General features: G+C 41.4%; 1 protein-coding gene across 4 annotated transcripts in view; it reads right to left on the bottom strand.

Moving 5' to 3' along the window:
- LOC134491422 (transducin-like enhancer protein 4) overlaps positions 1 to 15219 on the bottom strand; it is a 153359-nt gene extending 138140 nt beyond the window's left edge. For all 4 annotated transcript variants that reach the window (XM_063295169.1, XM_063295170.1, XM_063295171.1 and 1 more), the window contains exons 1-4: positions 15097 to 15219; positions 14067 to 14164; positions 12534 to 12597; positions 11142 to 11186 (exon numbers count right to left, since the gene is read on the bottom strand). In XM_063295169.1, coding sequence (XP_063151239.1) covers positions 11142 to 11186; positions 12534 to 12597; positions 14067 to 14164; positions 15097 to 15141 — 252 coding nt within the window. In that variant the 5' untranslated portion in view covers positions 15142 to 15219. The remainder of the gene's footprint in view (positions 1 to 11141; positions 11187 to 12533; positions 12598 to 14066; positions 14165 to 15096) is intronic.
- Positions 15220 to 17034: the final 1815 nt, after the last annotated feature.

Raw genomic sequence — 17034 nt, 5'->3', positions numbered from 1 at the left:
ATTCCATCTTTTAAAATGCCTCAGGAAGCTGCCCCCAGGCTTTCAGGGGGCACCTGCAGTTTGGGCATCTCTGCCCTAAAATGAGCAACCTGCTGGTGCTGCCCTCTGTGCTTTTAGAGAAAAACTACCCCTAGCTTAACACATTCTCCAATACCAGCCTCAAATCCCCCCGTCTGCTCCCCAGTGTATGGGGAGGAATGGTCTTCCCAAGTAATCTACTGAATTCCAAAAGCCACAATATTAACCAACCTGATGATTAGAAGCACAACGCATCAACAGTGTTAAATTTCAATCTGACAAGGCAGTGAACTCCTGACCAAAAGAAGTACCGTTTATAGCTATGAGAGACTCAGCAAGAGCACCACTTATTCAATATTTATATTCTGCATCAGGACACATAAGTAATCACTACTGTGCTAGGATAAGAAAAACTGCACATGCTGGACTTCTAACCACCACACTGTGAAGGAAAGAGCACCAAGGTGTTGCTGAAGGTAAATGTCATCAACCTGAGCAACTCACTCTCCAAGCAAGGCCGCTATTCTTCTATAGCCCATTTTATCCGTGTAGCCACACAAAAAAGCAGGCCCAGTAGCCTTGGCTGATGAATCTTTCCTTCCTTCAATAGATAGCAATTGTGGCTTACAATACATTCTCCAACTTCATTTCTATCTTCAGTACAGGGCCTCAGCCTAGAGCTGGTAAATTGCTCAAATATTTACTACTGTTACTATTACTATTCTCTCCCCCTTCTCTCTCTATATATACTGTATATCCCTTGCTCTCCTCCCTTCTTTTTATTCCACATTCCCTCTACAATACTAGATTTCCCAAGAGTGCTACTGACACTGCCTCCAAGTAGCAAAATGCTTTATTAAACTTTGGTAGAGCATATATGCTGGTCTTGTTGTACTCAGCTTGGTAGTTTTAGAGCACAAACATGGAAAGAGCAAAGGAAATCCAGTCCTCTCTCTTTGCTTTCAGAAGTACTTTTCTCAGCCTCCTGCATCTCTGGCTTAGAATGGAACTGAAGCAGAGTTGATGAAGTAAGTGTTAATGCCTCACTTTCTGGACTGACAATGCAAAGGGCCTCTAGTGGGCTTAGAGGGCCATTCCTCATTTTAGAGTCAGCCTCCTGCCCATTTCTATGGTTGTTCCAGTTTGATATCTTCACTCAAATTAAAACAGAGATCAGTTGAAAGTGTGCATGAATCAACACAGTAGTGTGGACACATCCATTACATATGGTCCATCAGAACACTCGCTATAATTTCTGTGCAAAACAAAATTGCCTAGAAAGCTGAATGCCCTTGACATTAAAGCCTTTCTGAGAACCTGTAGATTAGACACTGACACTGTAAACTCTTCAGGTACAAAGACTGATTCACACATCACACATGTTTTGTTGAATAAGCCATAAGCTAAAAGAAAAAAAGAAACCATGTTATGGCTTAAAGCAAGTATGAACCCAGATTCATCCTTATACTTGGTAACATTCTTTACATTGTTAGTTTTCTTTTTTAAGAAGTGGTACAATCAAATTATATATGTGCTATAGAGTCCTTTTTTAAACTGTGCATATGTATAATAATAGTATTACAGATGCAGCCTACTGTAAGAGGATGCGTTTCAGTTTTCAGTTTCTGTCTGCCAGTTGAAGGCCAATGTTTGGTCTATCAACCAGCAACTCCAATGACCAGGTCTCAAAATAGGTACTAGACTTTGCTAATTATACACACATTGAGCACTGTATATAGGATGCCTTAACTGAGCTTGAAAACTGTTGAGCAAAAGAAGCAATGAGCAGTTCTTGCACCCCCATATTCCAAACACAAACACCCAATTGGCCTTACAGTCTACTGCAGCACCCATAGCCAGTTTGGAGGCAAAAGCTGGTGGTTTAACGATTCATACTATCAAACCCCACCTAGCTGTCAAGGCCAAGGAAGCAAGAACAACACAGATTTTGTAGGGCATCTTTAATGCTAGGCTGGAGTAAATATAGAATCTTAAAAACCATAATTGGAACTTCCCAGCCTCAGTTATACTGTAGTGAGTTAATTAAGTTGGAGACTCTTTGAAGTGCTTTTTCCCACCTCTCTCAGCAGCTGAGTTGCTTTTTCTGAGATAGACATTCATCTGGCTTGCCTCCAGCTTTCCCGCAGTCTATTATGCTTCCTCACATCCTGCTTGCCACAACTATTTTTGAGGGACACATCCTCATGACTTCACCTCCATCTCAACCCCATCCACTGTTAAAGCAGCCTAGAGTTATCCTTAGTTGTTCCAGCTGAAACTCCTCTATTCTTCCACCCCAAAATTTCCGATGTGGACAATCCAGAGCATCTGAGGGATGATGCATCTGGGATAGTGACCAACTCAGCTCCAAGTTACCCAGCAAATTTGCCACAGGAATGCCACTTCCCCATATGGTCTCTAAGCACTGTGACTCCATATCCACATGGCTTATTCTTGGTTTACACCAGAATATCAAATTCCCAGGAGGATATCAATAAGGCAATCATCCAGGAAGTTGTGTGTATTGGTGAGATAATCAAGTAGACACATGCACATATATATACAAATATGGGTTAGGGGTTTGGAGGGGGCTTGACATAAGTATACTGGTCTGGCAGGGCTACCAATTTGCCAGAAGATCAATCGTTCTCTGAAATAACCTCACAGATACAGATATCTAGAGGTTATCTGTGGGTTGGAATCAGGATTTTTTGATTCCCTAAATTTTCTCATCCCAATCTGCAGTAATCCAGATGGTTTCTAGATGGCAGTGTCAATGAAATCATTTCAAATGATCTTTCGTAGGGCAAAGGAGGGCAGGGAAAGTACTAATCGCTGGCCTGCAACTACACCAAGTTAAACTGGATGAGGGCAACAAGACTGTCTGGCCTCATTGTTGAGGCATGTAAAAGGGAGGCTGCAGGGACAGCAAATTCAGATTGATCTTTTTTCCCATCTCAAGAATAGGAGGCAAGTACATTAACATGGCTGTAAGGAAGAGCCCTAAGTCTTCACAGTTGCTGTAGGGATATCCACTCAGGCTTGTCCCTGGCATTATATAAAAAGCACCAAAGATAAATGTTGTGAATTTCTCCCTTTTGTTCTCTGTCTGAGAGACACACATATTTAACAAAACAAACTATCCTATTGAATTAAGTTGTAAGTAATATCTAATTCATCCATTAACAAAACTTTTACAGGTTGTGAGAGGCAGCGAAAGCTACACTGCAGGCCATAAGCTACTATTGTAGTTGGTCATTCTGCTTCAATTTCACTCCATTGAAGCCGGAGGGTTCCAGCCCACATGCTTGGCAATGTGAAGGGGCGGGGGAGAGAGAAGAGTAAAATATCTGTTCAAAATCTATTATGTAAATTGCTTTAAATTGAACTATATGGAGAACACATTTTCCTTTTCATGGCTAAGGGAGCACGATATATGAAATCTACCAAACAAAAGCATCAGGCTTTTCCTAACATTATTTTTCTAGTCATGAATTTTACATTCCATTCCAACGCTGTACTGCATTATACAACATATGCTTGGAATGGAGCTCGCTTACTGTTGTGTCCATTGCACAGGCCCATCATCAGTGTTACTCCAGCCACACGAAGTGTTCTTTTGGTATCACTGACTGAGATGCCAGCAAAAATATGTAGGTCTGTGCTTTAGCATACTGACCACCAGTCCTGGGTTTACCCACTTCAGTTAAGAATAATATTAGAGGTTCGCCATCATAAGCCGAGGTATGTTTTCAATTAGAAACAGTCCAACTGATTCCAGTTCTGCTTAGCAATGTAACGAAAGTTGGCAAGAAATGGCGCAAGCTATAGATCGTATGTTTGTGAGAGCCAGTAGCCAAACTATCCCAGAATGCTGTATAGCCAAATGATGTCTGCAACAAGCTGTGCATTTAGGCTCCATAAAATTGTACTTAGCTTCTCTGGCCTTCTAACAGGCCTACACAAATTCATCCATGGCATTTATTTGATCTGGAAAAGCAACACTTGAGTCGTTCAGAAAACGCAAACACAAATCAGCCTGATTATTTGGCGGGAGTTTGATGGTACTTTAGCTAAAATTTCAGGAAAACTTGTATCCTTATAAGCAGCCCATGCTAAACAAGAACTACATTTGGCAAAAGTATATTGAAATTGCAATGCCCTCTAAGCATATTCTTCTTTTTCTACTTGTAGTATTCGCTGTAGAACATGCCTCTGTGGAAGGATACCCATGACTTAGCTGGCAAATAACAATTGCTGTTGGTAAATTAAAGCTACCCCAATGTTGTCCCCCCCCCTCCATTCAAACTGGCATGTTATGAGGAGATAATAATATACTTTCATGTTTACATATCTTTTATACATACATCACTGTAGCATTGTAGCAGCAATATTAAAAGATTTGGGTATGTCAGCCACAGGTTATATTTCTGGTATGAGAAGCAAAGCAATCATGGGCGCTCAACAGATAATGCAATTCCAACATTTGTATGCATTTAAAAGGCAGCCAAAAATCCATGCTAGGAAAACAGTATCACAGAACCTATGATCAAACAGCATGTATGCATGCAGTACAGCCCAGCCCCAATTATGCAAACTAGATACCTTCTTCACTATGCATCCCTGTGGGACAATGTAACCTTATATAAACATTCTTCCCAATTAAAAGAAAATGTAATTATTCAAATGATTCTTCTCTCTAGAAGCAGGAAAATGAGGCTCATGCTAAAAAGAGAGACAGAGAGGCAGCAGTGAAATTAAAAGGCTCCTTCCCTATGAAAAAAAAAAAAGAATTTATATTTTAGAATGTTTATGCAGTAACTATTTTAACTCTCATAAGAGATATTACTCCATAGGATTGCTTCCTACACTGTTTGGATACTGAAGGCATACCTAAAGATTATTGATTAGATTTAAAGGTATATTCTACAACTTTGATTGGAAGAAACTGGATGATTTGGTCTCCAATAATATTTTCTTTCATTCATTATAGATGTTGGTTTCTACAAGAAGTTTCCTTACGCCATCTTCCCATTGCTCCAGTCATTAATATTTCCATATGAAAAAAATTCAAATCCATAGGAAGCCTGCATGAGCCCAAAGTCAAATAAGTGCTAGTTTGAGCCCTACGTGAACCATTTGACTGAACCAGTTTTAAGGAAGCTAGATCATCTTAAACAAAGAAAGATCGAAGTCTGGCTGTCATTTTTTTTCATCAGCTCACGCTTTATATTTTGAAATTGGATAGAAAAGCTTTGTCAGACTCCCCCTTTTCTTAACACCATGAGGCATCAGTGTTTACCTTTTCATTTCTAATTTATTTTATTTTTGCTTTCCAGTCCTTCTAGTAAGGCTCCCTCACTGCTTGTATCTTGAATAAATCTTTCCTATTGCTTAAAAAATGGAGAGAAAACTAACAATGTAATTTTAGCTGGTTTTCCAGCTTCTCCTCAGATAGAAAACAATACAACTCCAGCCACAAATCAATATAGCACATGTATATTTTGTAATTCTACTCACATGTATAGCCCCATTTATAGTCCAAAACATCTGGATAAATAGCAGGTCAAATAAACAGAACTTTTACACAGTGATATTTTATTAATATCCACCAATCACTGAGATGTATTATGAGAATAGATAGAGGAACGGAAACTTTCCTATACAGAAGCGACTTGAAAGCAAGAACTCACCAACCCATACAAGAGGGTGCCTGTTCTCTACAGCAGCGTTTCTCAAGCTCAGCAACTTTAAGATGTGTGGAGTTCAACTCCCCAAATTCCATAGCAAGCATGCTGGCCGTGGAATTCTGGGAGTTGAAGTCCACGCATCTTAAAGTCGCTGAGCTTGAGAAACACTGCTGTACACCCTTGACTTACAACCGGCAGTGAAGCAAATGGAGAAGCCTTTACACACCAGTCATCCCTTCATATTTACAACTTTCTCCCTTTCTAGAGCTATTTGTATGCCTTTCAAAATGTGCACATATGTGAGAAATTCCCTATCATCAACAGAAAGAACTCATTACCCTGGACTGTACTTGGCATTCCTGGGACGGAGAGCAGGATCTCATTTCTATTTGGGGAGATACCACTGCTGCCACACATGAATCTGCCTCCTCTGGACACCTGCTCCCTCAGTCGATCATTGCCATCCATGTGCACACCACACTGATGAGTGAGCAAACAGTAAAAGTGGCTCGGAGCAGATACCAGTTGCTAGTCTAAAGCAGCTGTCACAACTTACTCACAGAAAAGGAAGTGGTCCCAGACACCCCTATTGGTTTTGTAGGGGAAGCAGAGGAGAAAGGAAGCAAGCATCCTCATAGGTGGAATAGCAGGTATGCCAAACCCCAGCAGCTGAAAATACAGCAGTGGGCTACTACAGGTGGGTCAGGGATTGGCAATGAGCCCTTACAGAGGACCTGGGTTCATCCAACCTTGCTAACCCCCGATCTGCCTCTCTTAGATATCCAGCAAAATATACCAGCTCTCCTCAGTAACAAGCCCCAGAGATGAACAATAGTTCTAAGTTGATTCTAAACTAAACAAAGGGATTCCCATCTAAGTCTTTCATGCAATAATTTACCAAAGCCCAAGCAGTAAGCAGACTCAAGGCTGGGTTGTCATACAAACCATATATTAACACTGTCAGCAATAAATCTCCTCTCCCCACCTCAACCTCCACGTTCTATGCTATTTTCTTAAAGAGCTCGGTATAAAGCCCCAACCTAATTAAAAACAGCTTCCTCTGCAACAGCAGCCTTGATTTCGCTTATTTACACATTAACTGCAGCCTCCGCTTGGCCAATCCAGCCTATTCCCTGTACTACGCGGGGCCTTTTATCTGCCCTGGACAGCATTTTCTCCAGCAGATGAAGTAGATGCCGATTGATTTGCTGTCGAGCATGGTAAATTAATAGCAACAAATTGCTGAGGGCCCCATCTCACTGCACCACCATGCTTCGGCAGTTTTGCTTTATTTGCTCCATGATGGGCAGCAGTCAGGCCTCTTCAAGTCTATTTCATCTTAACAACCTGCAATACTTTTCAATGGTGAAAATAGAGCTGTTCCTTGTAAGTCAGAAATCAATATCCTATTGCCCTTAGAAAATGCTAAACAAGCGGTATTGGCAATCCACTTGGTACCAGAGGGTATCAGATATAATGCAAATCCATACCACTTCCCTCTTTGTAGTTATTACAGTTTGCTAAAAGGTTCCTAATGCCATTTATCATCATTTACCATCAACTACTGCAGCTACGATTATGATATCCTATCAGCCGGCCAGAGCCCGTTCGACTTAATTAATATTTTAGTAGCACTCAAAAGGTTGTTGCCTAAGAGTTGGAATAAAATTTACATGGATTGGAGCAAAACGGAGAAAGGAGCAAAGAATGGATTGAAATTTTTAAAAATGACTTTTTAAATTATGTCCAGCTTCAAGTTCTGATTTCTTTAAAAAAAAAGAGAAAGTGATCTGTTTGAGAATTCCTTCAATTATAACTAACTTAACTGACTTCCCACTAGTTTTATTTGCAAGTGTCTTATCTGTAGCCAAGTGCTGATTCTTATTATAGGGGAAAAACCAACAAACTCTGATTTAGAGAATTTTATGCAATATGACAATCTACTTAGCATAACAAAAATAATGTTCAAATTTATGCAACAAAACCCTGATTTTTTTTAAGGTATAGTAATATATATACATATATATGTTATAGATATTATAATATACATATATATTATAATATATACATGCCCATCATGCTATTCCCTTTTGGGGTAAGCGCCATTATGCAAAACTCAGAAAATGAGAAAGAAATGATAAGCCAAAGGAATTCAGAACATGTGATAAAAAAAGAAAAGGAAATAGAGCAAAATCCACAAAATATTCCACACCATTTGCTTCTCCATACCTTTCTATCCTGACAAACTATCTTGGCCGCTACCACATTCACACATTGCTTCTTACATTCAAAAGCCATAAAATATGGGGGGGAGGGGGAGATCCAAAGAATTTTCAGGATACTCTGATACATGGATTCAACAGAAATAAATATATTCACAGCTTAACAGTATCCAGTCAGAAGGAAGAATTGTGGTACTCTCTCTGCCCGATGCCTGGGCAAAAACATGCTATCTTCCCCACCATCTGGGATCCTCAAATGCCTCTATGGCACCTTACTGATATCAGCAGACATTGCCAAAAGCACAGATTAAACACTTAGGGTTTTATACCCCACACCAGGATTGTTAGTTTGTTATTTTTTTTAAAAAAAAGACCAAAATAATTCAGAGAACTAATTTTATCAGTCTAATGCTATTTACCCAGTTACCAAAATCTAAATTAATTATGTTCTCAAACATAATTGTTAAAAATTGGCAACATTATGCAGGCTTAATTAAGATTAAATCCAATTTACTAAATGTACTTTAATTGGTACTAATTACATTAGCTTTCCTTTCAGAATGACAAATTCCCCATAGGTTTCACTTTAATAGTCTTCTATCAAAACCAACACGGGATGACTGATGATCAGCATAGTGAAAGAGGTGGGGACAGAAAGCAACCACACCACATCCTTTTCACCCCTCCCTGAAGTCCATGTGGATATAGCCAGAGAGAGAGAGAGTGCGAGAAAAAGAGTGCTCTATGCATTTATCCTTTGATCAATCTGCTAAAACACAGAGGTTTGACACCACCACAGCAATCATTTTCTGTTCCAATGAAAAATTTCTCTAAAAATAAATACTCTGTGGCCGGGAGCAGCCAAGAAGAACAGATGCTTCAACAGAAAAATACACAAAGGTTTCAAATATCAGGGCCACCAATTACTAGGGTACTTCCAGGGACTCCAGGGAGCCCCACTTTTGAACCCTCTGAGACGCAAATCTAATAAGCAAATAAGCCTAACCTTATCTTGAGAACTAGACCCAATTATGCCGCAGGGCAACTCAGCCGCATTATTGCCTGCTTTCCATTACAAGGGCATCCAGCGACTACATCTGGAAAAGAAGCTAAAAGAAACCAAGGCTATCTGCCTAGGAAAACAAATAAAGATGGATAGGTCTCTATGCTTTGGTGTGGCATGGGGAGATGGAGGAGGGGCCCGGAGAAAGAAAATATAATAAGTTGGTGGTTTGCCGAGCTGCAAGTATTCCATAATGTGATAAACTGCCCTCAGGATTTTTTATGTGATTGAATCGAAAAACAAAACCCACAAATAATCCCCAAAGCAGATCGCTCAGTCTGAACCGGGTTGTATGAGGTGGAGGAGGGGGATCAGAAGAGGAAGAACAAGATGGAAGGATTTAAGGTGGAGGTTTGAAGGCTTTGTCCGCTTAAAAGCAGGTCCGTGCATCTATGAAGGGGTGGCCTTTGATATTTCTGTAACATCAGATGGGAAAGGGTCGGAAAAGAAGGTGAAAGTCTGAGCTAGGAGGGAAGAACGTACTTGAACCCTCCTTACCAATCTTTCTTGTTATACAGCAGGGAGAGATGCAATTTTTTTTTTAAAAAAACTATCATTCTATGAAGCATTTCATTCATCAATAGCATGTGATAGAAAAGTATTAAGATGTGTTTTGTGAAGTTGCAGCATTTAGACTACTAATCTTATAGAAAGGGCAGTAATGGGGGGAAATGATATCCTCATTTAATCCAATCCTTCAAAACCACTATATTTATAAAATAGAGAGGTTAGTACTACATGTTGTTTGCAAAGTGAATTTTTGGAAATAAAAATTAAAGAACACTTTCTCCTCCCCATCCCAAGTATCCTCAGCGATTTCATATCCAAGCTTTTTCCTATTTCTAATAGATACTTTAAAGAGAGGGAAAGTCTCAGTACACATATTTAACTGTTGTAAATATGATGTGGAACAACTGGCTGATGGCTGATTTGGAAACTATGTACCAAGATGATTCATATGGATTTTGGTAACCTTATTTATACAGGTTATAGTAATATATTCTACTGCATTCAAAAAGATAAAAAGCTGAGTTTTGAATTAATTTCAGCAAAAAGTTTTCCTTTGCTAAAGAGTTTTCCTAAAAGGTCATACACCTGACTGTCACTTACTGCACTCTTTTGTTGACTTAAGCATTAATTTCCAAAGCTGTGAATACTTCCAGCACCAAACTAAGGACAATTTAATATTTATAGTACACAGTACATTATATCACAAGACAGTGATTTAAACTAAAACACATTACGATATACACTGCTATTTTGCCTAGTGTAACAAGTTTCTAATTACAATAAGCTCCTAAATAGTGGTATTATAGGAACAAACTATGAACTCAGAAGTAGAATTTCAAGTTAAACGTTCTCAAGTATAGAATTCAGCACTGATCAAATAAATATGCTGTTATCAGATGCTTCCCTTGCCACACTTCTGTGTTTTGCAAGGATTTTAAAAAATAACTTTATTTAGGAATGCTTTCAAAATAAAATCATGATAATAAAGAAACTGAATAATTTCTCAAAGCAAAACTAATCAAAATATTTGGTTCTCCATCAGGAAATCTATCAGTTAGTTATCACTGAGGTTATGCTCATTAATAAGTTAACAACTTATTAAGCTTAGCCAAACTGCTAGACTACAACACAGGGCTAAACTTCAGTGTGGACTCATTTGCTATGAAAAATATCTGATTCTAAAAGAGATGAATGCATGCATGCATGAGTAAGTGAATTAATAAATGGAAGAAAGAAGCAACAATTCATTTTTTGCAACTTTTTTAATCTATATATCCTGATAAGCTTACCTACTTACATATGATTTCACTTAAATTAAGGCAACCACTCATTCCTGATAGATTTACTTTAGGGCAGGGGTTGGTATATGTATCAAAAGGCAGCAATTTACAGTGACCAACTTCAACCTACAATCCTGATTTTGCAAACAAAAAATACTTGAAAGAAGACATTATTTAGACAGCTGTTAGCAGAACACAACAGTTTCTCTTAGGCATGGCTAGAAGGGTTTGTCTCATAAAATAATTAAGACTGGCTCCCTCAGTCTGCTGAAACAATCACGTTTTGCTGAAGTGAATAAAAAACAAAAAATAAACAGTATTTAACTGCAAGGCAAGAGACAAAATATAGTTTGCCTACCTGTTTATGCATCTCTATATTCAACCCGTACGACATTTCATAATACTAAGGAAAAAAAGAAAAATATTTTTTTTAGAATTGGCAAGAACACAAATGTGACCAGTGTGTAGATTTTCGAATATATATGCTGTATAACAGTTAAATGTTCAGTCTTTCCAAATATAACCTATATCTAATTGTTGTCCGTCTGTTTTAATCCTACACTGATTAAATCAAGTTCAAAAAGGGGAAAGGGATCCATTCACATAAATATTGGCAAGGGGGCAAATCCAGTTATTAAATATTAGACAAGCACATATATACATTTTGAATATAAAAGATGATAAAATGCTGGAAATGATAAAAAGCAGGCATTGACAATACAGAAATGTATCCTATATTTTATATTTAAAAATAGAATGACTGCAACTATATATAGGTTCTAAAACCAACAAACAGGCAAAGCTACTTAAATGCATAATTATATTTTCCTGTACCAAATGGTTGCTCAATTTTGCCAGGTAGCACCATATGCACCAACCACATTAGATATGTGAAGGCCAGAATATAAGCTTTGATGGATAGCTTTGCTTTGGCTAGAAGGCAGCATATCTCTCAAGGTTACTGTCCTCCTTAAAACTGAGTCACTCCATCACATAAGGAAAGCAATTACTTTCCCATCTAACTATAGAGGAACAGAGAGAAAACAGCTTTGGGTGTTATCACAACCCATCAGAAAAATCAGGTATGTAGACACCATCATATGCCAATTGCTGATAACGGGAATTTGGAAAAATAGGCAAATACGTATCTAAATATTTTTCCACCCTCTGGTTGCTGACATCCCCAATTAAACATGAAGCGTGTTCATAAGCAACAGGTTTAAGAATGAAAACTTGATTAAAATGTGAGCAACCAGTTCTCTCACATCTATTATTGTACATTTCTTTCTTTGACACACATATACATGAAACACAGATCTATTCCACAACTCAAGGGAAGGGAATAGCATAAACCTGTCAGCTTTCCTCTTGAAGCAGTATGAAATTACTCTGATCAGCTAAATAAAGGGTGCAATGATTCTATATACTTTAAATACAGAGTACAATCAAGGACTCTCAGCCATGCAGGACACATTGAGGACATCTGTCTCTTTCAAGAGAAACTTGACCATAAAAAGGTCCAGGAGGACTCTGCGCAATCATTAGAGGAAAACTTCACACCTGAGCTATCAGCATTAAGCAGGCAAAAAAGTCTTCAAACCCAGCCTTTTATCCTGGCACCTTCATCTTAACAGCATCACTATCGCACACTAGCTAGCTGCCTGCAGCAACCTGAACATTTCGATCTGTTCAAAGACCAAACGAATAAAGCAGACACTCTGAATTGGTTACGCTGCCGCCGCCTGCTTACCATGACATAATGTCGCTGCATCTCCGTCTTTTCACTGGCCAGTTTTTCACATTCTAGCTTTAAACTGTTGGGGAGAGGAGGGGGAGGAAGGGAGACAAAAGACAACCATCTCTGAATATGTAGCAACATCACTTTTTAAAATACCTTGATATGTATACATTCCGTGCAGACCAGCCATGTAATATTGATAGATTTAAAAAAAAAACTTTGAACAACCCTCTAATGTCCTTTGTTGACAACTAACACTTGTCTTTCCTCAGACAAGATGTAGGAAAACTTTTTAAAGCATAAGGACGAGGTATTTGGGGGGAGGGAGGAGAGAGAGCAAAACAAATAATCTTCCTGGAAAAAAAGAGAGAGGGAAAAAAAAAAACCCTGAACACCAAAACTGAGAAGGCTGATTATGTCCAAAGTGTACCATTGTCTGCTACTGTAAAAATCTCTTTCAAAAAGACCTCTAAGCTGGTTTTGCATGTGATCTTGCCTGCCCTCAAACAGACAATGTAACTCAGAGTAACCACTCAGAGACAAAAAGAGTTGAAAGGTTTTCAGTTTTCAAAGAAAGCAGCACAACAGCATCCACAAGCGACATCTTGTGAGCAATAAGCCCTTTTTTGCACTCTCCCCACTTAAATAAATAAATAAGCAAGAAAGCAAACCACACAACCACCTGGGGGGACGTTGCTTGTCAAAAAGGGAATAAAGTATTCTCCCCCAAGGATAAGGAGGGAACCCTCCAGCTCCAGGTCTAATTAATCAGCACTTGATATTGCACGCAGTCACACCACCAATGAAGAAAATGAGCAATAACAAATGCGACACCCAAACAATATTTAACCCAAAATGCACACAGGAGAAAAGGGGAGGAAATGCAAAAGCGCTTCCCTTTGCAACCCCAACCTGAGGAGCAGGTGGTGGGGAAACCTTCGCCTCCTACTTTCCAAAGCTCCCACTTCTTTAACAGCTTCTCTAATCGGGCTTTGCTGAACTCAGAAGATCTCTTTTATTTGTATGTCGGTAACAGATCTGCCAAGACCAAGCTTTGAAAAAGATTTCTTCTGTTTGAGCTAGAATTCAGGGAGAAATCTAAGTGCTTCGGATAAAATGTTTTCAAATATATTCAGGGCCACGTTTAAAAGCACACTTGTAATATTTGGGGACCTTGTTCTGGCAAGAGGTCAGGGTTTAAGCCAGTCTTTGACAGCAAGATGAAACAGTTTGATAAAAGCTAAGACCTCAGAAAGTAGGGGTGGCTCTTTTCTTCCTGTGGGGGCTGTACCTTCTGAAGAGTGCAATTTAAAAAGAGAGAGAAAAAGATGCACCCCGAGCAAGATAAAAAGAACCGCCTTTTATCAAGGCTACAACCTGGGAGTGTTTAGACTGAGGAAGGTATCTTCTTCATGATGATAGAAACACAATTTTTGTAAAGAAGGTGGGCACCTCAGTACATGCCCACGAATTTTAGGGGAAGCAGGGGGCAAGACTGCCCAACCAGAAGCAAACCGCAGGGTCAGAGAAAGTAAACACAATTACCTGTGGTACTGAGCCTGTAAAAACTGAAACTCCTCCTTAATCCGATCACAGGATTCAGAAATGGTGAATTTGAAGGGTTGAGCAGGCTGATGCGGTGCCTAGAAGCGGTCATCAGAACAAAATATTTTAATTACTCCTCTGCTAAGCCGGCCTGCTGGTGCACATAATACACATAAACACACCCAGTGAAGTCACCTCCTCACCACTGATGGAAAGAGCGATTAAAACTCACTTTGTGAAGGTGTGTGCACGCACATACACACATAAGGTGTTTTTTCTTTCCTCACCATGAGAGCTCCCCTTGCCCTACACAAGCACAAAGTCTAGTCTGGTCCACACCTCGGTAAGCCTCTCTAATTGAGGGAGCGTCTTGCCTTTGATTGCTCATCTTTCCATGCCAACAAAAGCACCCGCAGTCTCAGAGCTTAGCAGGGTGAAAGTAGAGTACAGTTACCCCTAGGGTGCTATTAATCAGGATAAAAGAGGAGGAGGAGGAGGAGGAGGAGGGAAGTGAGGGGGAGGGCAAAGAGGGTGGGGAGGGGGAATCACAAGGCAAAAATGGACAGCACACACGGAAACAGAAACCGAATTCAGATTAAGCAACCTCCGCGCTCACACTCTAAATCGCCTTTGAATCTTTCAAAGGCTAGCAAGACGGAAGTAGTGTAAACATATTCCCTGACATCGCGAAGCCTGGAAAGCCAAAAGACAACAATAAGAAAATGGCTACAACTCAATTGTTTCACCCAACTCTCCCTCCCGTCGCTTTTCCCCCTCCCTTTCCCCTCATTTGCGGTCTCCAAGCAGGAGGCAAACGGGGGGGGGGGGAGAGATTTGTTCTTTATTCTTGTTGATCGTCCCTAATCTGTTTTCTCTCTCCCGTCCCCCGCCGCCGCCAGCGCACGGTTCCGCCCCTCCCATTCCGTAAACAAGACTTTCCCGGGGGGGGGGGAGTGCACGGGGGGGGGCTCCCACAGGCGCCACGAAAGTCGCAGCCCCCAACCCTTCGCCCTGCCTCGCCGCTACTCACCGGGTGTCTGGTTTGAGGGTACATCTTGCTCAGATCGCGAATCATCCAAACCGATTTAGTGGGTGCTCTGGGCCAGAAGGAAAACTCGGTTCATTGATTTGAATGGCAACAATGCAAAGGAGATGGAGGGGGACGGAGCTGCCCGACGCTCGCGCTTTGAAGAGCGCCTCGGCTCTGCCCGGGCTCTTCCAGCCCCTGGACGAGAGTGAAGACCCAAGAGGCGGCGGCAGCGGCGGCGGCGGCGGCGGTTCTGTCCCCGGCAGAAGGGAACCCGTGCAACATTCCACAGAGGCTGTCACTGACCGGCGTTCACAATCGCCGGCGAGGCCGCGGCCAATTCCCCCTGTTCCAGCGCTCCCACGCCCAGGGCCTCGGCGCTCCAAAGGTCCAGCTGCCTCTCGCCCCGCGCTTGGGCAAGTCCCCCGGCGAGGTCCCAGCGTTCGGAAGGCTTCTCACTCGCGGCTCCCAGCGGCACCAGCTCCCTCGCTCGCCGTCCGAGGGTCGGTTCTCCTTTCACTGCGACTGACCCTCTTTCTGTTCCCCTAAACGGCAAGCAAAGGAAAAGGAGAGGACAACTCCGTTCATACCAGACCTGATTCTCTCGCAGCCGCCTCTTCCGTTTGAAAACTTTTATTGATCTTAGTTGCTGCTCCTTCACGACGAAGGAGATAAGCGCGAGAGGGAGGGGAAAAAAAATCCTTCTCTGTAAGAACTCCCAAGATGAAAAGAATTTGTTGTTACTCCCGCCTTTCTCCCTAGCAATTATACGCGTCCTCAAATAGCTAAGTGCAATAACCTTTTGTTGTGGGTTTTTTTTTCCTTCTTCCTTCCCCTTTAAATGGTTCTTGTTCTCCCTCCCCTTTTGTAAAAAAAAAAGATATTTTAAAAATGAAGAAACACGGTCTTGATTAAATGACTTTTTATTTTCCCTTTTAAAAAAATCCTCTCCTTTTCCTTTCAAACTCTTGCAAATAGCAACACAAAACAATATAACATGAAACCGCAACAGCAGCCTAAACCCACCGCTCTGGCCAGCTCTAACAACACGCTCTGGCGAGGTGACTCCTTTGACCAAATTTAGCAGCAGCGAATCATTAACATTCTGATACATATTCACAACAATCGGAAGACAAGACTGTCGCAGAGCATCCTGGTATACGTAGTCCTTCGTCTAAGTATTCTTTCTAGCTGACACATACAATATACGCCAATAATAAACTACCATTCCCATCAGGAAGCACAAAACCTTTTTAGCCGCCTGTCTATTTCCCCCAACCGCTCCTCCCACGGAGGGCGTCAACAACGACCAATCAGCAGTGGCCACTCATTAATCGCCGTTCTGTATTAATGCCCATCATTTCGTCTCTGACAAATGGGCTTACGGCTCGGTGGGGTGGGTGGGGGGAGAGGATTCTGTTCGAGCTCCCCACGTGGGGAACTGACGCGTCTCTGGCGGAAGCCAATCCAACGAATCCGTTTGAAGGGGCACTCCCCCAACCCTCCCTTCTTCCCTCTGCCCGAGGTGGAGCTTTGAGATTGCTGACGTTCGATTGCGCCGGCGTTCGAACAGGGGAAACATTTGTTCAGCTGTCAATCAAAGTAACGTGGGACGGCTGCTGCTGCTGCCGCCGCTGCCGCTTGTCTGCTGGGTGGTGGCGCGATGAGGGAGGTGTGCGGCTGGAGCAGGAGGGGAGGAGAAGGACTCCATTGAACCCTGCTGCGTCCCACCCCCATCCAGTGCCACTCACCGTCGCTGTATCACCCACACCAGGAGGAATGCGGACTAATTAGGGGCCAATGTCTCCTTAAAGAGACAAGCTCGGCCTTGTGTAACGTGCCGAAACCCCTGTTGAGACAAGAGAGGGAAGATCACGCTGATCCCACTTCTTTCAGTTCACATCAATTTTACGCGCCACTGGAGCTGGCATAATTTTCATG

This window comes from Candoia aspera, chromosome 2 (genome assembly GCF_035149785.1).
Source record: "Candoia aspera isolate rCanAsp1 chromosome 2, rCanAsp1.hap2, whole genome shotgun sequence".
Lineage (NCBI taxonomy): Eukaryota > Metazoa > Chordata > Lepidosauria > Squamata > Boidae > Candoia > Candoia aspera.
This window is presented reverse-complemented; position numbering and strand designations above follow the sequence as displayed.